Source organism: Adelges cooleyi, unplaced genomic scaffold (genome assembly GCF_023614345.1).
Source record: "Adelges cooleyi isolate 19-005CV unplaced genomic scaffold, UGA_ACOO_1.1 ACOO_flye_CR_arks_rails_tigmint_CR_PRNA_21, whole genome shotgun sequence".
NCBI lineage: Eukaryota > Metazoa > Arthropoda > Insecta > Hemiptera > Adelgidae > Adelges > Adelges cooleyi.
In genome coordinates this window covers 7,615,034-7,642,970 of record NW_026095871.1, presented here as the reverse complement: position 1 = coordinate 7,642,970, position 27,937 = coordinate 7,615,034, and the positions used below count along the sequence as shown (strand labels likewise).

Sequence of the window (27,937 nt, the reverse complement as noted above, 5' to 3'; positions counted from 1 at the left end):
TCGGGATTGCGCGCGTGTCGGCCGGCGTCTGGCGGCCAGTGCAGTTCCGCAATGGTCCGCAGACGGCGTGCGTTGTGTGTGTGTCCCGCCGACTGATCCATGCGTGTGTTGCCCGACCCACCGTCGCGATTCCCGCCACAGTTTTCACAGAAGGTGAGTGTTTCCGCGTAGGCATGTACACAATATAATATTAATTATTTAAAAAAAATGATATTTAAATAATTTACCTACCCTTGACATTGATTTTGTACACGCGAAACGTGCCCCCCCCGGCTCCCTCCTATCAATGGCGCGTAACTGTCTTCTAGGGGATGATATGCAAAAATAAATATTGCACCCTATTCCCCTTGTATGAGTGTTGCCCTTATGGTCTGACCCCCCATAAGAGTTAATTGTTATATTGTACACGGTTTGTTTGTTTCAATTCTCAACGAGACAAAATGCATTTCAAGTAGGTACATTTTTGAAATGTTATCAAAACATGTTTAGTTAGATATAATTACAATAGATTGATAATTTAATAAAATGTTAGGTTTTTTGTGACATTTCGTTTGTACATCTATATGATTATAATATTTTTGTATTAAATAAATACATTTTTAATAGGTAATTATTTATTTAGAAAAAAACTGGGGGGATTGATAAGCACAGCTTGACCACCCCTTGTAAATACGCCACTGCCAAATAGTGTATATATAGATTATGTTTCGTTTGGGTTATTTCCTTCATAGAGGGCAGTGGCATATTTACTGGGGGTGATCAGGGTGTGTATAAATATATACATAAATGTCTAAATGGTACCGAGCAAAAGGCATAAAGGAAGATTGGTATTTTGATAAAAAAAAACAAACAAAATGAATCATCAAATTGTCCGTTTATTCGTACACTGAAATGTGTACACGTCTTGACCTATGATGGGAATCGTATCAATCCAAAGTCCAATAACGAATGCAATATTATCTTAAAAACTATTTTATATACTACGGCAACTTTTTGGATTTACTTTTTTTTTTTAATACATCTTTGTAATTAAAAAACCCAAAAAATAAGAAAATGAGTTGCCAACAATACCATGTAGGATTTTTGACGCTGGTTCCGAATGTGTTATTAGTTTGTTTCAAAACCGGTCTAGATTAAGCCTTGAAAGTTGTGATTAGTACGAAAACAAATATACATTTTAATTGGTTTTTGCGTTTTCTAAAAAATGTGGTTTTTGGATCATGTGATTTTTGATTCTAATCTACTGCCTACTCGCTTAGTTTCACCATCGATTCTAAAACAATGGATTGACAACAATGAATTAAAGAAAATAAGATAGATCACCCATGGGAACGCATTGAATGATCGGTATCAATTAAATATTTTGCTGTTCAGCAATATTAAAAAATACTTAGCCTTATTATTTAATTCGTGACAGTTCATTCAAAGCTAAAGTTGTCGGGGGAAAAAACTCATTATGTTGATAAATCACAAATAACTAAGTATTTGTATTTTAAAACTGACATCACAAAACATCAGTTTTTCAAATAATGGTCACAATTAGGCTCTCTTACATTGATACAATATGCGTATTCAAGTTGTAACTGGATAAAATAAATAGCTTCTGCTTGAAAAAAAAAAACAATAGCAAACCTTTTCAACATCGCTGAACTGGATATCAATTTTAGTCGACTTTCTGATTTTAATTTTAAGTTATTATTTATAATTTTTTTTTTTTAATTCATAAAAATTAAAACTACTCGGTATGTCCGTAGGTCACGCGGAAAACCATTATCTAAACGCGTGAGTTATAATCGATTTTAGTTTTTTATACATATATTATATAGAATTGTACAATAATTAGTCACCGCAGCATCATTATCTAATATTTTCGGACCAAAAAAAAAAAAAAATTATCAATAATAATAATAACAGTCGTATCGTCGAGAAAAAAAAATACCATAATCACTTCAGGTCCTCAAAGGTGACACCTTTCGTTAGAACTCGACAGGGCAATGAGACGATATGATATGTCTTATCTTACATACACTTATTATATATGCCCGTACCCGAAAAGAGTATAAACAATAACAAACGTTATGCAATGCAAGGCGAGTAGTATTTCTTATTCGTACCTAGTGTTTTAATTTTTTTTCCTAAACATTAAAAGTTTGTGATGTTTGGCGGGGGGGGGGGACAAAGCCCACAGACGCACATAGAGCGCCCCCCACATTTAAATTTGATCTGTTAAACACCGTCTTTTATTGGTCGCACATAAAATTGCACCTTGTGTTTACAATATAACGCCCACGCACGGTGTAAACGAGACTTGGCGCTGTTATCGCTCCACCACAATAATAATGTTATCCTGTTGTTGTTTGGTCAACACTACAAACTCCGGCCCCATCTTCTTGCACGAGTCACTTATATCTACATATAATATAAGAGCCGAGGAGATAACCGTGTTTGTATTTCGATTGGAACCTATAATAATATAATATAGTTCCGGAGTGTATTGGAGAAATTTTGAGGTTTTACATAGAAAATTAAACAAACCACAACGATAGATTTTTAGAAACGGTATTTACAACACGCTCTATAATATTGTGTCGCATCCAAGTACACTTAACGAGTAAAACAACCTTAAATGTTTTTATTGGATAAAATTTCATAAGCGCCACGTCCCGAGCACCTACATAGTAGTAATACATAACTGTATATAGCTTCATTTTATCAGGTATGTATGTAACGTTATCATTTTTTTCTTTCTGATCTAATTGCATGAGCGTTTGAATATCAATAATTGTAATTTGTAACCGATAACGGCTGTAAAAGTGACTACACCGGAAATTTACCCACAAACAAATCGGTATCAAACAGATAACCCGCAGTTTAAAGATTACAAATTGTAAGAGTTTGAAAGGCATCAACCCTTTGACTGTCGCGTCTATCGGGCTTCTTCTTGTCTGTATTTTTTAGCTATTGGCCCGCGCCATTGATTGCTGTACGATTGTGACTTAAATTTACTTAGGTCAGCGAATAAAATTAATTAATTTTTTAAAGGTATTAAGTATATATATTTTATCAAAAAAGAACAATGATGAACCTACCCTTACGCTGTCATTTTGTGAATTGACAATATAATAAAGTGGGCATGTGCAATATTTAAGCCATGAGTACCATTTAAAAAAAAAACTTGATTAATAATAGTTCTACGGTGGACCGTCCACTATCGTGACTTATCATACAAAATGAACCGCTTAAAATGGATAATTGCCACACTCGAAAACGTACTTAAGTAGAAAAACCAAAATTCCGTTTGTGTTTTGTGCACAGCAATTATTATTTTATAGGCGTATACGCAATAATTATTGACTACTAGGACCTTAACTGATCCTTGACGTGTCAGATTTCTATAATACCTATCTGGAGAAAAGAGCTTTTAACCGTTCGGTTTAATTGTTGGTTTCATAAATTGAGCTGCACAATACTGTAGATCATCCACCTGCATTATGCAGCTCAATTTAGAAGGTTATTCTTTGTTTTTATTATGCTGTAGACTATTTCTGATTTTCTTACAGTCGGTCATTGAAAAACCATGTTACACATTACTGCTTACCTCCTAATTATCAGCCTCACCGTTCAAATCTCATTACCCACAGCTATATTATTGTCTTACTACGTTAGACTGTAGACATTACACTGACATGAATCCGATTAGATAATAATAATAAGGTATTCGTTGACTATAATATAATATCATAAATTCGTGTAAATTCAATAACCGCTTTTTCTGCTGATACATTGCTATGAAATCGCCTATTGCGCGTGTTGAGGCGTTATCTCTATAATTTTCAAAAATAATACTTACCTATGTGAGTACAAAATACACAAAAACCGTTCCCAAGGATGTTTCCCGACCCGTTTTGAACAATAAACTCTGTTTAGACTAGATAAGATAAAAGTAATTAATTGTACTTTAAACAAATATATTATGTACGATTAAACTGTATTCAAAATGATATAAAATATATATTATGCTTAACTGTTTGTTTGTTCGTTTAATGAAAAGTAAATTACTTTTGAAAAACATGATACTAATATACAAATTTTATCAGTTTTTTTAGTAGGTATCTTGATAAGTAAGTTCTATACTTATACTTCGCTTGTAACGTTATCACGAAAACGCTTAGATCAATGTACATATGATTTTTACATAATAATATGAACTATTTATTATTATATAAATAATATATTTATACCTTCATGCCATTTTTTTAACCTAATGCATAACTGAAATATTATAAGTAGGCATTAATTATGAAATATATTATTTATGAATAATTAGCTGAGAAGGTGTATTGGTTTTACAATGGTATGTGTACGTCAGTAATTAGGTAATAACCATTCACCTCCTCCCTCGCTGATTTCACAACTGATGTAGGTATGTAGTTGTTTAATCGTTAAACATTTAGTGACTGCGGAGATGCTTACAGAGTTATTGATATTTAGAGGGACTTTGGCAAATAAGTTACCACCACTAATTATTGCAAATTAATATAAAACAAAACCAAATTGAAGTAGTATAAGTCTAGGAATGTTTTTTCCGTACATTATTTAATCTTTACGTTTATCGGTGGGTATGTTTAATATAAATGTGCATACACCTTAATTCGCTCTAAACTAACTATTGACTCCTCGTGAATATAATAATATTATAATTTTTTCCAAAGCGTCATAAAAATATACATCATCAATCGATTGCCAACAGTTTTTACGACCTTATGAATTCGGGTGCAGTTTGATTTTTTATTGTCCAACAAAATATATTAATGGTTTTATATTTTTCACCAAACACAGCATACACACACACACACAAAGATCCTAAACGCAAACAAGGTTTAAATAATCACCGGATCGGTTTACTCCGGGTATCGATTGCGACCCGTTGGTCGTAAATTCCTATTGGAATTATTTTTTATTAATTTTTTATCACCCATAAAAACGCGTATGTAAATCTAGCGCTTTCGGGATTAACGTCCATCGAGGGTGCGGGACCACACATGAGTATAATATTATTATCTAGGTACACATGTCGTACCTATAACGTTTGTTGCTACTAAAATACCGTATTTTATGATCGCCCGGAGTGAGTAAAACCAACGTTATCAGAGGAGCAACAGCTATGTTTAAGGACAATAATTATTGTCCTTTTCAAGGCGGTAGCCTGCTCTCCTATATCCTATAATCGTTATTATTATTGCTTTTTTTTTGTAAATGTTGTCTATTGGATTATTTACCGGGGAAATTTGTATTTTTGTTGTGATGAATCTAAGAAAAAAATACACAGGTACTCGAGGTTTTTCTCTCTCTCTCTCTCTCTCTCTCTCTCTCTCTGTGGCGATGAGTGAAACTGAATAATAATATTACTACCGTGTGGCATCTTCGAAACAAAGCTATATCCCAAGAGTTAAACAGCCTACAGTGCCGTAGTCCCTCCCTCCCCACACCCCACACACTGTTTGTATAATCATTTACTTTGTAACAACGTCTAACGATAATAATAATTATTAATGTAACGACGGCGGTCGTAAATAAACGAGGCCATTAAGTAGAATATTCACAAACGCTGTTCCAAACACAAACGGATTCAGCCGGTAGCAGCTTCGCGTGATTAGACTTGAAATAATAATATAACCTAAAGTGTCATAAACGTACATCATACCTACACATTATTTGTATTATGAATTATATTATTATCATATTTGTACAGCACCGCCGTATCATAATAGCAATCGACTTACATAATTTTAAGTTCTGACTGTAAGTTGTACACAAAGATATTATATATCTACTAATCAGCCTTTCTGTACAAAAAAAATATAAATTAATTGATAACAAAAAAAAAGATATATATTAATATTGCATAATAAACACAAACGGTCGGGTGGGGTACCCGGCCTTGGGTAAACATATGAGATAAGTACAATTATTGCTTGATTTGTTTTTTTATGAATAACGAAAATTTGTGTTTTTTTATTGAACGTCTCCTGTAACACCTTGACATCACGCGATCCAAATGGTGGGAAGTGTTCAATTGAAGTTGACAATTATTGTGTTCTATAAAATAATTAGGTTAGGTAGTTTTCCACCCGAGCCGAAAATTGAAATTAAAACTCGAAACATGATGTCAATATGAATGGTGTCCAAATAAAAATTAGGCGTTACAATCATTAAGTATATGTTACACAAAATGTTTTTCAATATTCCGTATCATGTAATTTACTAATTACTCAATTTTCTGTTAGGCTTTATCTAAAAAAAATCATTGGCTCAACAAACATTGACTGCACGATGCGGTGCTAAAAATGTATGGAAAAAACAACTAAATTATACTCATAGATTGCAGCGAGCCATCTCTTTTCAGTAGCTGTTATGTTTTGTCAAAACTGAAAAAAACACTGGATTTTTGGCACAAAGCGTTTTGCTTTAATTCATTTGTTGCGTAGTGATTATAAAAATAAAACTTAATCTAATAACGACCAACACCTGTTTTTATAAAGTTTAAATATAAAGAAAAACACAAATATTATTATATTTTCAAATTTTTTATACTTTTGCTTTTTTTATTAAATTATATATTTAAACTAATAATGCTTGACGTGACAATAAAAATATCCTTTCATATATGTCTAGGCAAGTACAGCATTTTTGAATGCTTAAGTGGTTATTTCATTCAACTATTACATTATAGTTTCTTACTGGTGTTTTAAAAATAAAATATATTTTCTTCTGTATCTGTTTGGTAAGTTAATATGCACTTGTGTTCGTAATCATTTATTTTGTTTATGTTTTCGTAAGAAACTGGCATTTTCAAAACTTTGAAGGAAATTCCATAAAAAGTGGAATTGTATACTATGATGTTTAGCTCGTTTCGTTGGACATAATAAATTTGTCATTGATTAAATAAAAAGTCGTACGGGTCGATAAAAACATGTTTAGTTTTATAAAAAGAAAATAATAATATCATTAACGCGACTTGATGTGACGTCTTTGAATGTTAAGATGTTTTCCTTATTTCCTGTTACACAACGGGTTATTAAAGGATAAAATGTCATTTCGTGTATATTATCAGTCAACGTCATAGGAAGTAATATCACTGGATTGTACGGGATCTTGTTTAATATGTAGAACTAGATTTTTGTTTTTGCCATAACGGTTTGTATATTGTAGTCGCTGGCTACAAGCAAAGGCGTTGACCGTCTTCGCATACTTTAGTTTCTATTCTTTATCTCTCTCTCTTAGTCCCGTTGATTGTCATATTATTTCACTATTATTATGTGTCAACTGTCTACTTGATCAAAAACGTCAACGATTTTAGTTTTTACTTAGTAGAAACATATATATATATTTTTTTAATTTGTGTTGTATAATGTAAACCACACGGAGAGTGATATTTTTAATAAACCACGTTTGGCTTGGATTCAAATGGCGAATGATAACGTTTCTAAATCGAGTATTGACAGACCTTTCACATGTTATTATGTAGACTCGAATTGCGCGTTTGTCTATTAAACAATAACGGCAGGTTAATGTAAAGATACCTGTGCTACACAACTGGAGCGTGCACAAGATAAACTACATAATATTCTATGCGTATTGCTATATCGAAGTTCTGACTATTTGACTACAATAATATATCATTACGTTGTGTTTCTTGTGTACATAATATTATATAATTAATTACAAAGCGAGTGCGCATAGTGTACACCGCGTATTACTGCACACGGACCAGCTGTACACCCAACGCCAAGCAGTCTGGCTCTGAACATTTTTTTTCGGGTCTCCTTAAAGACAACGCTCTATATTGTATCTTCATTCCACAACATTTTGGCTGCACTCACACATTTTTCTGTTGGTTTTAGGACGCGTGGGAAATAGTGTGTTACACGCAAACAAGTTTTATTATGTGTTGTTTTACAGCGCTTGTTCGATTATACAGGATGCGCGGTCCATACCCATAACGTGTCCGCTTTTTAGCCATTTTATACGTCCAAATAACATAGTATTATAATGTCTTAAAAAAATAACTTGTCCAAACCAAGAGGTTGCTCAAAATCCAATCGCCCTGTGCCGCCTATAGTACACTCAAACCTAAGTGTATACATTGTGTAGTAATGGTAATAGGACAAAAAAAGTACTCCTCATTAAAAAAGGTGCTTTTTTTTAAAAATATTTATCACAGTACTAATGGTTTCTTCGACGTTACATTATATTCAGTTCTTCACCTTTTGACGCTTGTCTCGAATAGACTGACAAAACTAAACATGTATTTTTCTTAGGTTCGTTGAAGTCAATACCACAATAACAGCTAATCGTATGGTACGATACATTGTTAAAAACAACTATACGAATTAATTAACAGTAAAAATTAACTACAAATAAACATTTTCAATCACTCAAATTACAAAGTTTTTCCAGTAAGTTGGTAAGTGGACTTTTCAGTGTGATTATTCAGAGGTTTAAATATTTTTAAAAAAATACTCGATAAGTATTTTTGTCTTGTTGCTAAAAATGTCTTCCTTGTACACTTCTTCGGGTCCCTTGTGGAATAGATGTGTTTTGAAAACCTTAAGGAATTGACGATAACTTTTGACCGTGTCCACCGTTTAAGAATAAATTAATATTAAATTTCTACGCTATTCGTTTACCTGTAACGCTATTTTCATAACAATATTATACACAACGAGTATGAACAACGTTGTCTTTTAGTACCTATGTATAACTGTAAAGTGTAGGTGGCTTTTTCAATATGCAACGGTCCTAATTGCCGGTGTTATAAGTATGGCCGAAAACTAATATAGAAAACTTCAAGGCCGCAATGTTATTTCAAATTTCATGTTTTACCTACTCGTTAAGAAAAAAATCGTATCGTGTGTGTGTGTGTGTGTTCAAATCGGCCGCCGCCATCGTCTAGATAATATCATTTGAGTATATGTTACAATACCTATATATTGTTATGTATACTCAACGATAATATTCTGTTATCATCGGCGGCCGACGACATCCACAGCAGTGTTGTTTCCGGCTAATGGTCGGTCGTCCTGTTAAGCTCAGGAATTTCAGCCAAGTCGCCCCCAAAATGTGTCTCGAAGCATCCGGTGTGAATTTTTTTTTTTTCAACCGTCGTTTGGCCAATGCGTTTAGCGCACATGCCCACTAAAACACCTAAATGCCTATATTAACAATATTATATAGCACAACATAGCTGTTGTCGCCTGTATAGTGAGTATACCTACGCGGTGTACAATAGTACTGTGTTATGAACTGTAGAGATATTGTTTTATAGTGAAATACGTGTCGTATCGATTCGATAACCGCGATTGTTTTAGAGTAAAAAAAAAAAAACCGACGACTTCCCGGTAACGCGTTGGAGGATAACAGAAAAAGAAACCGAGAAAAAATATCAAGATAATTATTATTGTATTTGAAAAACGCACACAAGGAACCGGACGCCTTTGTAATAATGACCGTGTGTACGCGGGCAATTAGCACGAACTGCACGCGACAACGATGTGCATACAAAATACATTGTGGGGCACCCACGTTTTTTGTAAACAAAAAATCTTTTTAAAAAATAAAACGGATTACTATAGTAAACGGTACTCTGTTTTCAAAGTGTTCCAGAAATATATATTTTCATAGCTGCACAATTTTTAGTAATAAAAAAAAAACCACAATTGTCCTTCTCGATTTCAAAATAATAAATTATATCGGCCCGAGATTTGACACACAAGATTTACATTAAGATAGATTATATTTTAGACAAGACCAGTGCAGTAGAGTCGAGTTTCCTCCTTTTTTTAAGGGGGGGGGGGTCTATAATAATAATAAAGTTTGACTACTGATTTTAGGGAAAATAGTTATGTTATGGTTCCATTGGTTTAATTTTCAGACCTAAATCCGTGAAATTTTGCATGAAAAATTGAAATAAAGAAAAACATTTCTATTCTAATGGCTTATGATATTTTTTTGGTTTGGCTAAAAACACAATGAATTCGTCGGGCGCGTTAGAAAAGTTTAGAATTTGAGTAATTTTTTTTTATTATTATTTGTTAAATACTATTAAAATCGGTTTAACAATTATTTCGGTACACACAAGCGACTGTTGCCTATAATTTTCGATAAACTGGCATGCAATTAGCATCATCTTTAAAACGTCTTGACGCGTGGCGCTCAAAATGGGTTGTTGTAAGTGTGTAAATACACCTCCTGCCTACAATTACATCACTTGTAATGGATTTTTGGCGCCGCCATTTTCACCGAATACATATTATACATAATGACTTATCCATGTTTTGCATACAACAAAACAGCTGTGTCCACGACAGACATCCCGTATACCGGTTACAGTGCATTATATTGGTGGTACTTTGGCAATAATGATTGTTGTTGGTGTTATGTATGTTTTCTCTTTAGTTTTTTTTTATTGTCGTTTGGTCGCAGCCCGTGATTAGGAACGATGACACCGTTTGAGGATTTTATTGTCTGTGTCGTTATTACAGGTTAAAGGCGAGGTCTTAATGGGTCGTCGTCGTCGTCGATGTAAGCGTTTGACGTACATAGCTCTGCCTCGACGATTGGCGAATCGTGCCGACCATTAGCGGCTAATCGTTTTAAAGCTTCTACAAAACAGAATCGAATAAAAACTGTTCCAGTTGAAGCACATATTATTTCTGAGACTTTTTAACAATTCTATTACAACCGCTGTGGTGTGTTTAAATAAAAGTCCCACGACTAATATTATTCTCTCCCTTCTCATATGTTTTAACACAATATTTAAGCATTAGTTTTTGTGTAATTTTTAAAACCGTTCTCAAAAGAACACTTGTTCGTGTAACTTTTTCAAAAAAATGTCCACAACTATTGTCGAACCCTGGATTTATCAATATCGCACTACTGGTGTATATTAAGTTGCATATTAAGGAAAACCGTTTGTGCTTTTTTTTCTTATTTATCTTTACTGTCGGATCGTGACGCGATAGTAACAGTGCCTACGAGGACATTTGCAACGGATAACGCAGTGCACCTGTTGTACATACCTAATAGTTTGTACTAGGACGTTTGGTTGTCCGGTAAAAAATACCCAAAAACATTTTCTAGAATAATAGTTGTTGTTGTTGTTCAATACGGTTTCCCATAGGATTTTTTTGGGTTTAAAACCCAACTTCTCAGAGACAGGCAAAGGCGGTCCTCTGACAAGATGTTCAGCTGTGACCGTATTACCGAGTCGACGTTGCTTTGGTGTTTTTTTGGACGGATTCCAAGTGCTGCACCGTCGGTATAACATAATTATTATTATTCAGTCGGTCTATACGTTTATTATTATTTAATATATATATTTATATGAAAAATTTGTATCATCATTGGACTTTAAATCGGAGCATGTGTGAACCATACATTTCGGCTTTCGGAACGATTGCTATCTGGTGAAATTTCAATACTATTACACTGCACAAACGACCGTGAGAATCCGACAGCGTTGATCCCGAAATATTGTCTTAGTATTTTTTATTTTTTTTAAATTTTTTTTTTACTATAACGTTGACTTATCGAGTGGGTTACCAACCCGACGCGTCGTTCTGCGAATGCAAATCGACCGATTATAATACAATATATTATGATATAATACGTTTCAATATTATGTGCAATACATATAAACAATAGCAGCTGCTGTTGGTCGTTACAACGGCTACGGATGTATGGTGGTCTCTCTATCGTTGCACCAGCCCATATATAGATCCGTATTGTTCGACGTGTAGGTAACACTTGGCACCGTAGTGCCAAAAAAGGTCCGCAAATTTCGACTGTACTTCTTGTAATAAAAATAATAGTGAAAACTATAAACGTGTGATTGTGTCAGTTGTGGTGTAATTGGGGCGTAGAACAAAACGTGCGCTTAGGTTTATAATAATATAATAACTCCTCTAACATAGGCCACAAAAAATAATACAATTAATTAGGTTCAAAATTGCACGTCTCATCTTGTAATTTGTACAAAAACAGTTAAAATCAGTAACCTCATATTAGTCAAATCTATTGATATCCTATGTAGACCAAACGGATACATTTATGGGCTAGCTAATTTTAGCAAAACGGCAACCAGTTCGGTAAAATTATATGTGTTACGTTACAAAGTATTTGATACGTGAAGGCGGTTTAGAGGTGAAGAGAGTATAGAGTTATTTTTACACGATGGGCGCTCTAAATCCACATGTTGCACGACCATTAAAACATATATTCGCATCAAACTACAACAACAGTAATTATTTTCAAACTGGTTGTCTACCAAAGTCACCGGAGGAGGTTCCAAAGTCGTCTTATAGACCATATTCTCGTTTCAAACAGCGGGTTCTCGTTTAACTTACACAAGAAGTCTCCCTTCCAGTGACGAGACGTCCTTTACTTCTTTCATAACCAACATTTTCTTAAAACATTTGTATTCAAAACATTTTTAACACAAAATCATTATGACTCGAGACGAGCACGCCATGCAGGTGAATCATCTTGCTGTATTTACACAGACAACGTGCCAGCTTAAATTTTATAACTAAATTTATTAGAAATTATAAGGAAAAATCAGGCGCTAGGCGAACGACCATTAACATGTATCGGATAATCGCAAATTATTATAATAATATATTATATTTATTTTTTTTTTGTTGCCATAACGTAATGCATACTATTAAAATATCGTTAATGCAATTATTTTGGTAATCAATAAACTTCCTACGCGGAGATAAGGTGCCTAATGGAAAACTAACAAAGAGAATGCAAATTTATCTTTAATTGCAGATAACGTTGTACCTATACTATTTTAATAATTAATTATTATGCGTTTATAGAGTAGGTACAACAACCTTTGTCTAGAATATTCAATTAGGTTAGTATCAATCATAGCTGTTGTGTATAAACAATAATAATTTCCATTTAGACAGTTTTGACTTGAATATAAAACGCGCGCTATTCCGCTAAGTCGACTTTTTCGCACATTATCTTTTGAAGAAGAAAAAAATTGTTTTAAATTTGGCACAACACAGAGCACACATTGACCCAGATTATCCCGCGGTGGTAATGTTATTATAATCATTCTAATTAATATTATAAATGTGCTTTTGTATTCTTCTTTTATGCCGCAGTTCAGAAAAAATAAAACCATAAAATCATAAAAAATTCCAGTTTTTATCGCCGACCTCCAAGGTTTTCCATTTACTATAAAGACAGGTATATTAAAAAAAAACTTGTTTTTTATTTTATTTTATCAATGGCTAATAAAATATGTACCTACTATGCGTTCTTATGTGTAAGATGTTTATCGATTTGGTCTCAAAAAAAAAAAACTACAGTATAGCAATGATACTTAAACTTGAAGAAAAAAAACAATCAACAAATATCACAAAATCCTTAAGGAATTGAGCAACATTTTCCAATACAGTGTATGATATGCGATAAAGACGATTTCTGGACAATTTTTCTAACATATTGTGCAGCTTGTTTTGACGGATTTATAATAGTAATATTTTTACGAATTCGTTAATTTTATTTTATCACTAGCCTGGCGAGAATATCCAACCTTCGCCCGCCGTAATAACATTAACGTTGTGTTTGGGCAAACAGTAAAAAAAACCACTTGGGAAATAATCACAAAATTACACAGTGTAACGGTCGGCGGTTTTGCGAACCGTTTCCTTGTGCGTAAGTATACTAAAGTTTGCCAAAATCGTCATTGCCGTGAACGTTGTTTTTTTTTCTTCAAATCTTTAAACTCAAACTCCTCCTCAGAGAGAGAGAGGGAGATCCATTAGGACAATACAATGGTCTTCGTTCTTTTTGTGCCACTATCGGTCAACCTAAAAAAAAAAAACCTGTCTCGTTGTTATCGCACAGTCGTTAAGTGCGCACGGTAGTGTTTCCCTTAAAAACCCCCAAAAAAATATCTTGTCGTCTAATCGCTGGTCGGGGTGAGTTTATTTATTTTTTTTTAAGACTAATGGAACCGAAATTATCCAACGCCTCTCCGTCCCGACTACGCGGCGGCACCACAAAAAACACATACATATTGTTATTATTACACGGTGGTGGTCTCTTGTATGTGGCTTGTCCTTAGAGCTTTTTCAGACTCCTGTTGTTCGTGAGCACCGATTTGGCCGCTTGGAAATTAATAGGCAATACGGTCGGTAATGAACATTTTTTTCGCAATAAACCGTCGTCTCTGGCGTGTTGCGGTTGGTCGCTTTATTATGAAGGTCCAAGGACAACACGGCATCTCGTGACTATTCACACACACACGACTTGTGTTCAGAAGAAGAAGGAATAATATGAACACAAACGATATTTATGTATGTTAGTAGTACCTAAGTGTTTTTTATTTATTTTTTTGTGCGATATTCGGGTCACACGGCTGCAGTTGTATTGTCCGTGCGAGATGCGTGGGAGCATCACGGTACGGCTTTGACACGTTTAAAATAATAATAATAATAAAAAAATACAAATAAAAAACAGTTTATTACTATTGTGATTACAATATTGTTTCTCCAGTCGCGCGATAAGATCAAAAGACTCGTGTAGGTAATAAGAATTATTATTATTAATATTCGATGGTCTAAATAATATTATTGTTATAATAACATAGTTGACGTTAAGGTCGGCGGTAAAACGCGAAAAACGCATCCATCTTGTGTTTTTTATGATACCTACTCGAGTCTCGACACTCGAAGCACATAAACACAACCGTATGAGTTGAGCACTACGAATCCCTCGTGTCGACCTTTGTATCCGTTTTGGAGTACATTTATATTTACATATTTTACAAAACAGTATTGACTATTCGGTTTGTACATAAAATTGATACGATCGTTACGATCTGGTTTTATATTATTGTGTAGGTTAAAGATGTGATGTTATATTGTCGTCGGAATTAGAAAGGGCACTTCGTGTGATGTACTTAAACCGTTGTTTGAGAATACATTCAAATACATTTCGAGCAAGCTTTTGTTTGTGTGCCGCTTGTAGTTTATTTCTTTGTCGAGTGTCGAGTGTTGATAAGAATTTTGGTTACCTAACATATTTTAGTTGGACAGCTGATAAGGCGGATGGGAACTCATAGCGACGAGTACCATATATAATATTAGACGTATATACATGTATTATATAAGTGTACCTAAATACTACAAATAATAGGTTTCAACATCAAAGTTATTAGCCTGTATAATAACGGGTTATAAATGATTGCGTTATTTTGTAGTTGATATATTTTGTTCATTGAAAATTGGATGTATTTTTCATTTTTCACATACTCGGCGGTGTTGATCAAACTTAACAAGTCGTTCACCAAACGATAGGTTCAAGTTGGTTCCGCAGATTATCCAGTGCTTATGGTCCACAAAGGTCGTATTAATTTAAACAAATAATAAAACAATAGTTTATGTCTTAGGAACATGGTTTGTAATAAAGTACACTAAACGACAGCTGTTTTTGCCAATATTTTAGTATTTTTATTATGGTGTCGATACATTAACACACTTGAGTTTTTATTTTTTTTTTAATTTGAATAGGTACATTATTGAGAAACAATGTTTTTTATTTTCCTCCATGGATTTTCGATTCAATGAAACTTTATTAATACCTACTTATGTTGGTATTTCGCAATTTATGAAACGAGTCCAGGTATTTTTATTACATGTTCATGAAGACAATTTTTTTTTAAAGTTTGTAGAAGCTGTTGTTATTCGAAAAACTGATAACTGTGATAGAACTAAAGTGTATTTACAATAATTGACAATATTACTAACCATAGACACGCAAAGGTTCACATCTGTACGGTTTTCTCTTTAATGAACCCTTCGGCTTTCGTTGCATAGTTCTATCAATAACTTTTAACAATATTAATCATAGCCCGCATTAGCCCGACTATACATTAAGTATGTTCTTCTTACCCTACTGTATTATGTACAAAATTCGAATTATTTGTCGTTTAAAGTGATTTGCGTTAAATTTGTAATTTGTTTTTAAATTTTTATCATCCGTTTTAGTAGTACTACTTAAGGTAAATATTTTTTAAGACAAAAATGATAAATTACAACTGAATGTTAATGAGAAAAAAATCACCACACCGGTTAAAAGTATGTATTTCCAGCAGACATGTAATTGTGTTGGATCAATTATTAATTTATTTTGTTATCTGTAATTTACCGGTAAAGTGCATGTTGTAACCTGTACGTCCTACTCTCCACAATCGGCCTTCGAAATACTAAATCATTATACCATAGTGATAATTATAATTAACAGTGCATGCATGTTATATACATATGAGCTACAATGGGCATTGTTGCAAGTTTAAAGTTCAACGCTATAATTCAAACATACATTACGTCTCGTTTGTCATACTATAGTTAACTTGCACGATTACCTGGTAAGTGGTATCTACCTACCATGTTATTATGAAAACATAAAATGACATCGAAAAATGTATTCACACGACATTAAGGCGCAGTAGCCAGTCGAGGTCCTGCATTGGGAAATATAGGTATAATATATGCCGTTTTCGATAAAATAAATTAGTTAATAATGACCGGCATAAAGCTTATGTATGCACATTTGTAATTTTTCTTATGGAAATTAGAGAATTGTTTCTCAAGACCACCTATACGTTATAGACATCATTACAGACAATTTGTGTACATTTCTTTTTTAAAACTGTTATTTTTGGTCAATGCCAGTGTTTTAAATGTTTTTAGTTTAGACCACAGAGCTTGTATCTGTATCAGCGTTTACTCCAAGACAAGTAGACTGTTTTTTTTCGATTATTAAACACTCGTTGATTATTGACATTACAAGTGTACGGCCGTGTATTAGTAGCGCTAGGTTTTGAAAGGCGCCATAACTATTCGTGGGAGATAACATAGCTGATAGACACTAATTAGCCATAACGTCTACTACATGCGGCTTCCTTCATAAAAAAAAATAATACAATATCAGAGTCTGGGTGTGGGTGTGGTATTTCTTATATGGGTTTCACGCTATATCTAAGACTATAATAATAATAATAGGTGAACATATAAGTCGTAACCAATTTGAATAGAGGTATTGATCCGAACGGGTTTGCGTTGCGAAATACATATTTAAAACCAAATCCAAAACGTCTCAAGGCAAAAATAATATATCCCTCGCCGAAATTAATACAAACGGTCGTTCGCGGTTTCGGATGAGCGAGGAGGTATAATATGTTTCTTATAAAGTGCACGTGTGCAATTGTCGCCGTCGTAAAACCGGCGGCACTTTGTCACATAATAAGTGTCAAGAGATAAATAAATAATAGTTAAAAAAAAAACACACAAACACACTCATACGGTCACACGGCCTCCTATATGTGGTTTTTTATCCCATTCGTTCCAGGAATAAAAAAGCGAATTAAACAGGCGCCCGGGCGCTTGTCGAGCAAACCGCAGCATATGGTGGTGATGGTATATATCCCTTCGTCTACTTTAGCTGCGTTGTAGGACATACGGACAGCTGCCTACAGCTCTGTATAATATACATGCATATCAAACTGCGTGTAATTATTAACGGTTTAATGGCGTCTACTGTACATGCATAGTAATAATAATAATATGATGTAGCTGACCGGAAACCGAGAGGCTGCCGGGGAATAGGAAAAAAAACACACACACATTGGCACATAATATACATATACATATATTAATTTTTAAACTTAAACGCGCGAGTTAATTTGCTAGTTACTTTTTTCTCTCAGAATCAGAAATCTGACGTTTATCACCGATATTGAACACTTGATATTCGTCGAGTTAATGGCAAGCCTTCATAATGTGTGCGATTTTGTGCACTCCTGGAAGAAGTCCATTTGGAGATTGGACACTGCCAAACGCGCCGCAATATAAGACCCTGCCGGTGTATAATATCCGGCAAGATTACCCGTTGCAGGTTATATATACACCTATGTCAAAGACAAAACGTCATCGGGGTTCGAAGACACTAGACGAAGGATTATAATATAATATACTATTAAAATAATAATAATAATAATTGTTCGTCTACTCCACGGAACGCTTACTATACTAGGTATAATTTATTATGATTATAGTACAGTGATATGTGATATTTAACAAACATAATATGCACTTTTCTATTATCTGATAAACGCATATTGTGCCAGAGCAATAATTCAAACGAATTGCATTGTCGGGAAATCATTGTAAACACCTCGTCGAGAGCAGATGCCTCTCTAATCTCTGTTTACACCGTCTTGCGCGTTATCAATTCGAGTGGTCTTCAAAATAAACAAACTCGCTGCTATTTTATAATAACACACGGTCGGTCGGCCGTCAGAAGTATAATACTATGTTTGTATCGTGTACACCGTGGCCGCAACGCATTTTCCCATACCAGTTACCGGACTTCCGGCCTTCGGTCGCACGCAGTCTAATGCGCCGCAGGTATACATTCATTTTTATTTTAAGATTTTCAAAAAAAAAAAATAATAGTAATAAAACCGCTTGTGGACAAGCCAGACAAACCGTCTGGACCGTAGTATATTATGTATGACATAACATTATGCTTTAGTCGTTTCCTGATATTATCGTTTTAATTTTATTTTCAACATCACAGTTAATGAAACGTGTAATTAATAATTATATATTCATATCAAATATTAACACAAGTGATATTCACAATACCGGTTATATTAGTGCGTTATATATACCGTGGCGGTAATTAATGAATGAAACCGCGGTGTTGATTTATTTAAATATATATTAATCAGACATGATTACTGGTAACGAGGCCGTGACTTACATTCTTCCTGGACGTCTTATCGCCATCGCGTATAGACAACCGAACCCTTCGAGAGAGAGAGAGTGAGAGACCTAACCGAGTGATTAATTATCGCTATTAAACAATCGGACGTCTTTCAAATAAATTAACGGTTATCCCGAAAATGAAAAATGATTAACCTCTACAAAGCTCCACGTTATTCTCCTATGTACTACAATTTGTTTTACATGTTTAATCATTATCATTACAACGTTTACCATTGGATATATTTATTTTTTTTCCATTTTACTCTCACCCCTCCACACATTAAGCATATAATATTAACTGAAAACTTATTACCCTACACTTGGGCGTCACATGTTCACTTGTTCGATGAAAATTATAATCATTATATTTATAATCGCTCCGTTCGCGTTTACAACACAACATCACCCCACTTTATCCTATGATGATTTATTAGCACTACTGGTGATCGATACGCAGCTATCTCAGTGAAATATCATAATATCATTGTTAATATGCGCATAACACCTTATAGGATAACAATAAATCTAAAACTACAAACTACGCAACAACATTTTTTACAACATTATGTGCCTATCCTTTTTGGATAGCGAACCCTTTTTTAAATAATACTTTCCTTGAAATTCGATATCCCCCAGGCCGACCATATTATATACCAATGGCGAGTGATTTATACGTTTCAATTGCACGCCGTTTTTGGCTTTCCTCCCGAAACACAATAAATTCACATTTGTGTCGTTACAGCGCGTATAGATGATATTATGCACGTATATTACTACACACATTCGACCGGCGATGGCCTTAGACACTGGCCTAATGGAAGTAGAATAATATAATACCTACGACCGACGACGTTACAGTATTATTATACCTATTTCAATGATATCACGAATATTGTTTTGTGTTTGGTAAACACAAACCAGGTGACAAAAGTTAAGTACACACACACACATAAACGGTTTGATTGATGAGCACCGTCGTTGGTTAAGTTTGTCATGCGAATAGTCGTAGGCGTGGCCATTAGGGAGCGGTAGGTAAGTCTGTTTTATATTTTTATTTCGTATTTTCATAATATATAATATAATATTACAATACAATGTGTCGCTCACTCTGTTCACAACTGTTATGCGCATATTGTTCGCACTCGCTCTCGAAACGCATTAGATTTATTATTATTATTTTTTTTTTAAACCACTCATATTTCCCGGACAATCTCAGGTGAGGTATTATGGGGTTCTGGTAATGATCAATGGTTTTAACGGTTCAACTTTATATACCGTATATAGTGTCGTTTCAGATTTATGAACGCGCACAGTATATTATAATTGTTTGTAATTCACATGTCATAGACTTGTAAATTATATATACTAAGTATAAGTATAGTGTATAAGTGTACAGCGATAATCTTAACCTCGACGTAAACTCCAAACGAGCAGTATTCTTCGAAATACTTGTGTATTCACAATTTTAAATGATTGAATGGGTGTTTTTTTGTAGAAGAGCCGATGCCCAAATGTAATGAATAATAAGTGACGGTACAAAAATACATTCACCGTACTGTAGGTACCTACCGAGAAACACACAAACTCAAGGCGCGCAAAGATTGCTAATAATATTGCCGTCTTGTTTTTGATGACATTTAAAACGCATTATGTATTCAGAATATCCCTTGTGTGGTTTATAAAATGGGAGGGGAAAACCAGCATAACACAGCGAGCTGACTGATAGGAGTGTTCGAGTACGGCGTATTACCCGAGGAGAAAAAAAAATTCAATAAATAACTAACAATTTTCTTGAAAAAACATAATCTCTTATTTTGTATGATGCGACATGGCCACCGCCCGTTTCCGCATCGTTCTATAATAGTGTACTAATCACATATTGTACCTAAACTAATGGTGGCGTTCGTTTCTCCTCTAAACACCAAACTGCGGTGGTGTACTTTAAATCCAATACAACAATAATTAACAGTTATCGTATAATATGTTCTTTTTTTTTATGTCAGACTAATGGTTTTTAATGGATTTGGTTTTTCTCGTTGTGGTTTCAGGACCGTTGTGTGTGTGTGTGATAACACGTATACTTACATTTTACCTCGACCACATTTCTACCGACGACGCATTTACCAGATCTCAGTTTTGAATACCGTTGTGCCGACATGATGTATTCGACTACCAGCAGTCAGCAGCAGTCGGCGGTCAGCACCGTGGCCGGTTGTACTACTCAGGTGCCCAACACCCCGGACGTGATCAACTCCATCATATCCATGATGAACCCCTTCGACAGGTACGCCGGTTCGCCGGCCTCCGAGGACTCTTCCGGTTCGTGTTCGCCGGCGTCTCCGCCCCGGATGCAAAGCATTTGTTCGAGTCTTCTCATCAAGGAAGAACTCAAGTTGGCCATCCGGTCGAAGCAGAGGAACGCCATCGACCAGACCGCGGCCACGTCGCCGGCCAGCACCGTGTCGGCCGGCAGTTCGACCAAGAAGCGCCGGCAATGCGAGGAATCTCACGGGGACGACGACGACGACGAGGGCGTATCCTCGCACGGCGAAGGGGTGAGTTACCCCCGCAGTACATCCCCTAATACCCTTGTTTCAACTATTACAAGCCAATCCTATACGAAATCGAAATCAATCCCATTCAATCAACCTTTTTTTACGGGATGGGGGGGGGGGGGTAGGCCATGCAAGAGAATAGTGTCATAACCTAACCTAATAGGAAAAATGTCATATTCAGATTGAAAGGGAAATCGTACAAAACGGCCAAACGGTGATGTATGAAAGTGATTGTTGGCATTGAGAAAGAGACATAATTTGCAAGAAAAACGAAAATACCTAAACGACAATGTCGAAATTGATGTGTGTGGGGGTTAAAAAGGTCTTGTATCCAAAATGGATAGCTCGATAAATGATTTGACCAAACCTTTATTTTGTACAGAACAAAAATCATTATAATATCATGTATAAGATTATATTATATTTGTTATAATATCTTTTACCCGAGTACTACGATTTTGTTTTTGTTTTGACGGGCTTATTTAAAATAAATAATTTTAACTTTGATCATCCAGATCTAACCCTATTCGTGCACCGCAAGCTCTATCTCCAGCCATTCAACAGCTCAGCTTTTTTGCAATAAAAGAATATATAAAACTCTTCCATTAGAAAATTGGAGTTTTTTTAAATTAAATTAAATTTTTTTATGAACCGATCTTGCCTAATAAAATGTGTATAAATGAAAAATTATAGGATGAGCTTTTTTCCAGAAATCAAAGTCAAGTCACCCTAACAGGGAGTTTATCCAAATTGAAGTTTGAAGATTACATTTTCTCGCTTCGGGTTTTTTTGCTTCGTCAAAAACGGTTTCATTTAAACCACAAAATGAATACAAATTTATTAAATACCCTTTTTTTCTTCTATATTGCCTATATAAATCCCGTCAGCTTTCAATCCCCTTGATAACCCAGTTAAAACTCCTTATTGCATTAATATTATAATAACTGTTGCCAATGCAATCGTTCACAGTATTGTCAAATACCAACGCGATAAGTATTAGGTGCATAGTGTATAGTGTAACCGGATTCCGTGGTAGTGTGTTATTAATGTGAACTTGTGTGTTTTTATTGTAGCTCACTGCGGAAGACGAGGAACGGAGAAGGCGGCGGAGAGAAAGGAACAAGATAGCCGCCACAAAGTGTCGGCTGAAGAAACGAGAAAAAACCGTCAACCTGGTACAAGTGAGTTCGCGCGGCCATTGTCTTATTATTATTATTATTATTATTATTACACTATAAACCGTGTATTTATTACACTATTCTTATGAAAACCCTTGGCCGGTTGCCAACCCTATACTACTGCCACGTGCTCGTGCACATTATCCATGTGACATTCTGGATTTATGCAAACCGAACGACCGACTCCTACGCGGCGGACCCACAAAATAGAAATAGAATGCGTGATAGGCGTTTGTACGTCGGCCGTTTATCACGGGGCAGATCGAAAGCCGCGATCCAATGGGTATAATAATGTGCAGTCATATATTCTTGTCTTCCTATAATATATATATGTATATACATATGCGATACAATCGACAACGTTAGCGCAATCTGAGTAGGGAACAAAAGAAAATCTATTCTCCAGAGGCATATTATGATAAAGCTCGTGTTGGTCCAAACGTCCACCGGATAAATTTTTAAGAAAATAAAATTGCATATTTTTTTTAACGTATGATACACTATTGTTACAATCGCGTGCACTAGAAAGAATAGAACAACTATTTTTCAAACTTTGGGTACACAATGAAAATGCATTTAATGTCATCACTTTACTTAACATTCAATTTGAAAATAAAAATAAATGGAATCATTAAACAGTGACTAAATGAGTGTATAAGTGTGAACAGTTATAAATGTGATAAATGCACCGTTTTATTTAAACCTTCGATGCCGAATGTTATTCATTTTTTTTTATATAAATTAAATTATCAGGCATTTGGGAAAAGTAAGTAAAACCTGTGCCCAAAAAGCAATGTCTCGAGTAACTAAGAGGCGCCGCCTAAATTAAACACATTTTTTTGTAACCCCATCAAATTATGTAATAACCTAACTAGACCTAACCTAACCTAACCACATAAACATAAAAAAAAACGGGAGAATTCAAGACATGCCAGGACGGAAATCTTGAAACTCCAGCGTTAATCGGTAGTAGGTTAATAGTAAACGTTTATTTCTATTGGTAAGGCGAAGAAGAAGAATCAATTGAACATAAACGGCCAAACTCTCTTCGTCGGTTGAGCATTTTTTTATTCGACCAGCGTACCGTTCAAAATGTCTACCGTAGTCCGCGAAGGTGCTAGTGTAATGCAAAGTGAATTTTTTTCGAAAATTGGCACTGAACATATTAATCGCCAATGTGTACTTGAGCAGTGAAACGTGTGTGGAGTTTAGTTAGCAACTATATAGATACTGACGTTGTCGGCAAACAAGATAGAATAATAATACAACTATATGTATATTCGTACAGTATTATTCGCTAATGCCGCTTCCTAGTAATTACTAATTACAACGTTGTTGTTAAAACGGAAAATAAAAAAAAAACCTATACAATAATTATTTAATGATAAGATGCGAATATATTTTCACGACAACCGCCTATTGTCGTTTGTACAATTTTATAATATATGCCAACTTCCCGTTGTATCCGCGTCGGACACCGTCATTAATGAACGGGTGTTTTTTTTTTTATAGTTTGACATTAAAAGTCATAAACGCCGCAAGTAGACGGCGTGTAAAAAATTACACAGACTCACATTCATCACACACTCGGCGGGCAGTAAAAAATTGTGTTGTGTGACAAAAAAAATAACGTTAAAGCCCGGCATTCCACGGACGGATACGCGTTCTTAACATAATAATATTATTTGAGAAGTACATTAGACAGAACTTTGACCAACTACGACGTATCAATGATAATAATATATTATATTGTGTGTGTGTGTTCAGTGCACACTTGTAAGTTGTCAGTTAAGACCTTGCGATGTTCTTTAACGTTTAGAACGTTTTGCATTGATCTTGCATATAATTAAATCGGTAATTAAACGATGCAGCATATGAGTGTCTTTTAAAAAAAAAAAGGCTTTGTGTTTTTTTTATTTAATATTACTGGCGTGTGTAAATAGCAATTTCCCGTTGTAAAACTTAATGCGCGCCGATAAGTCCAAGGACTCGATGTGAAGAAGAAGATAGCGTTTTTCTCGGAACCACATAGGCGGCAAAGCGGTTGGAATAATAATAGTTGGAGTTTGTTCAACTATAGTCGAAACTCGATTGTTTTTTTAAGTATAGAAAGTACACAAGCACGCGATAGTGTTTTTGCGACAAACGATTGCCGGTTTTTTTTTAGTTTTGGGCCCACTTCAGAAAAACTAAACACTACCAAACTATTGTGTCATTTCGCCAAATAATTATTTTGTTAACGTACAAAACGTGATAAAACCCTTAAGATGGTCTGACTCTAAAAAACTCTTTATAGACTTTATAGAAAAATTTACACTAAAAAAAACAATCTAAATAAATTATTAGATATGTAATTATGATTTAACTTAAGAAAAACGTGACTTTAATTGAATGCCCACCATAATATGCAAGGACAGTATTAATAATAATATTGTATACTACTTTGAATTGATCGACAACGGCACGCTTAGTTTCTTTTTGTTATACCAACAATAATATTATTATTAAATACATATTATTAGCTCTTATCTGACCAGCGCCAGATCGTCTTCCTCCCTCTTTGCGCTTAACACCGAGCACCCTTTATGTGCATAAGTCAGTCAAACCCGCCTGTATACTATTATGACTGCGCAAGTTTACAACGCTAGTTTTTATTTTATTTGTCTAAAAAATAATCTCGAGTGCAATTTGTTAATCGCCTTAATGTCTTAGTGTCTTCCACGAGCCTTCAACATGACTTTTCTCGGTTTTAAATAATTAACAGTTATGAGTAAAAATAGTTTTACACATATTAGTATAGCTATATAATGGTTTCAAAAATCAGTATAATATGTCCATTTCCATTTAGTCATGTGGGTACTGCTGGAAACAAGCGAACCGACCACCTTGTATTTCCCGCTAAATTCTACTATTATTTTTGTCCTTTAAAAAAATCCTTCCTTCTGATCTCCTCCCTCCGACCAAACTCGTGGCATAGGCATATAACTCCCATTATCTCTTTCCAACCATGGTTCAGAGGTCTTGACATTGCCAGACGTCTCGTTGTTGCTTTTTCCCGTCTTCAATTGGTATCCTTCCTGATTTTTCCTTATTCATCTGACATCTATATTTACAAGTGATAACTATAACACCTATAAACTATTGTAATTGTTGAACCATTATTTTTTTCAATAAAAGTCAATAAAAAAAAAAATAAGTACTTCCTAACCTATGTCACCGATATAAAAAAAAAACTTTTCTAGCACTTATTGTTTAATAAACACTTCACTGTGGCTAAAAAGTGGTTTTTTAATATATTATAAGTCGAAAATGGAACTATAATTTTCACTACTATATAGAAAGAACACTTCAGAGCAACAGCTTTTGTTTTTAAGGGAACGTTCAAAGTTCGACCCTTTATTAAGCTAGCTATATATTGGGTGATTCTTATAACGCCCTACACCAGTTTTCTCTTAAAATAAATGATATTTCGTAGTTTTTCTACAAGAGGAATGGTGGAGAGTAGAGTTATTTTTATCTGCGCGCATTTCTCAACTGCACTCCACAGCCCGTCCTAAATTTTAAACTTAAATAACTTTAAAAATAAAATTATTCAAAACTGATTATCGAGCAGTCAATTTTTTCAGTAAATTGTTCTTAATTTAAAAATTCAATTAAATCTATATGTTACCATTTAAGTTTCAAACGTTTATAAAGCTCTAGCTAATGCTAAATAAGATAACATTTTTGTATACCGTCTAATATTGTACTATAACATAAATAAAAATATTTTCAACAACAAAAAAATTGTAATCATTTTAAGACTAAACTTGTGTAGGGCGTTAAAAGAATCACTCGGTATTATGTTGTCCTGTGCCCACCTATGAGCCAATATATATATACATATAACACTGGTTCTTTTTGTCGTGCCCGCAGGAGTCCGAAGTGCTGGAGACCAAGAACTACGACCTGAAGACCCAGATCCAAGAGCTGGAGACGCAGCGCAACCAGCTGATGAAAATGCTGACGGTGCATCCGTGCGCCAAGAGACATCAACAACAACGACAACAACAACAACAACAACAACAGGAGTACGCCAACCCGGCAACGGTGTCGTCTCCGGACTTGGGACACCAAGTAGTGGGGGCATACGGAGCCACCGACCCTTACGGCCATCAACCCCAACCCCAACACCAACCACAACAACCACAACTCCAAGTCCCACCCCAACCACAACTACAACAACAACAACCGCAACTACCACCGCAACCGCAACTCCAAGCCCAACCCCAACAACAGCCGCACATCCCCCATCTCCAACATCAGTCCGTCACGGTGACCGAGTCGCTGATCCTCAAGGACGCCATGTTCAACGGCGCCGAAGGCGATCAACACGACATTTATTCGCCGGGCCAACCGCCTTACCGGACAGACTTGTCGCAGTACACCGGGGCGACCGGATACGGTTGTGTGGACGACGTGTACTCGACGTTCAAAGACGGTCTCCACGACATGGCTCAGTACTACGACCAGGGTATATGTTAACCAAAGACTAAGATTTAATAAAGAAGAAAATTTGTGTTTTTCCATTATATATATATATATATATATATATGTAGGTATATATATACTTTTGTATACTATTGTTAGGATTTATAATTTTATTATGTTTTTCTTTTAAAATTAAATTTTTAAAAAACGCCTGTGACGGAGCAGCTCTGAATTCGGTCGGTGTAAACGTTAAATATACTAAAGTTTGTTTTAATATAATATTAATAATGTTTTTTTACTATAATTATTACTATATAGTTACCTAGACAAATGTGATTACGGTTGAAACGCGCAAAAAATAATTATTACATTCTTAATATTAAAATTTGTCATAGAGTGTATTTGTTTACATTATATACGGACCAGTAATATGTGTAATAATTTGTATATGTTTTACTCCGTATTTGTTTTTCATATTATTAAAGATTGAAATAATTTAATGTTTCACAGCAATATGTAATGTTCTACGACACCAATAATTATAACAATATTATATTCATTTAAAATATAATATAATTTTTTTTTACATATTATTACCCAGTAACAATAGTTATTATTTGTTTATTACCGGATTGTTTTGTATTATTAATTATTTATTTACTATTATTACGTTTATATTTTATTTATTTGTTATTCAAGTTAAATAATTACAAAAAGTAATTTTTATGGACAAACCACTTGTATGTTTTCTCACGCTGTCGTCGACCACCACTCTCACACATTCAATTCTTCAAGCACTTTGTAATAGCATAATAAATGTTATACTAATTTGACAAACATACATACAACGCACATAATGACAACAATTCACTCTACAAGA

The 27,937-nt window shown here is 34.6% G+C and overlaps 1 protein-coding gene across 2 annotated transcripts; it reads left to right on the top strand.

The window, feature by feature from the left end:
- The first annotated feature begins 30 nt into the window (after positions 1 to 30).
- On the top strand, positions 31 to 27,937 carry LOC126834919 (activating transcription factor 3). Of its 2 annotated transcripts, none has more exons than XM_050567145.1 (4): positions 31 to 153; positions 20,903 to 21,409; positions 22,483 to 22,590; positions 26,503 to 27,937. In XM_050567145.1, exons 2-4 carry the CDS (start codon positions 21,011 to 21,013, stop codon positions 27,109 to 27,111), a joined length of 1,116 nt encoding a protein of 371 aa, XP_050423102.1. In that variant the 5' UTR covers positions 31 to 153; positions 20,903 to 21,010; the 3' UTR covers positions 27,112 to 27,937. The 2 variants fall into 2 exon arrangements, with proteins under 2 accessions (XP_050423102.1, XP_050423101.1); XM_050567144.1 differs by lacking the exon at positions 31 to 153 and adding an exon at positions 18,262 to 18,491.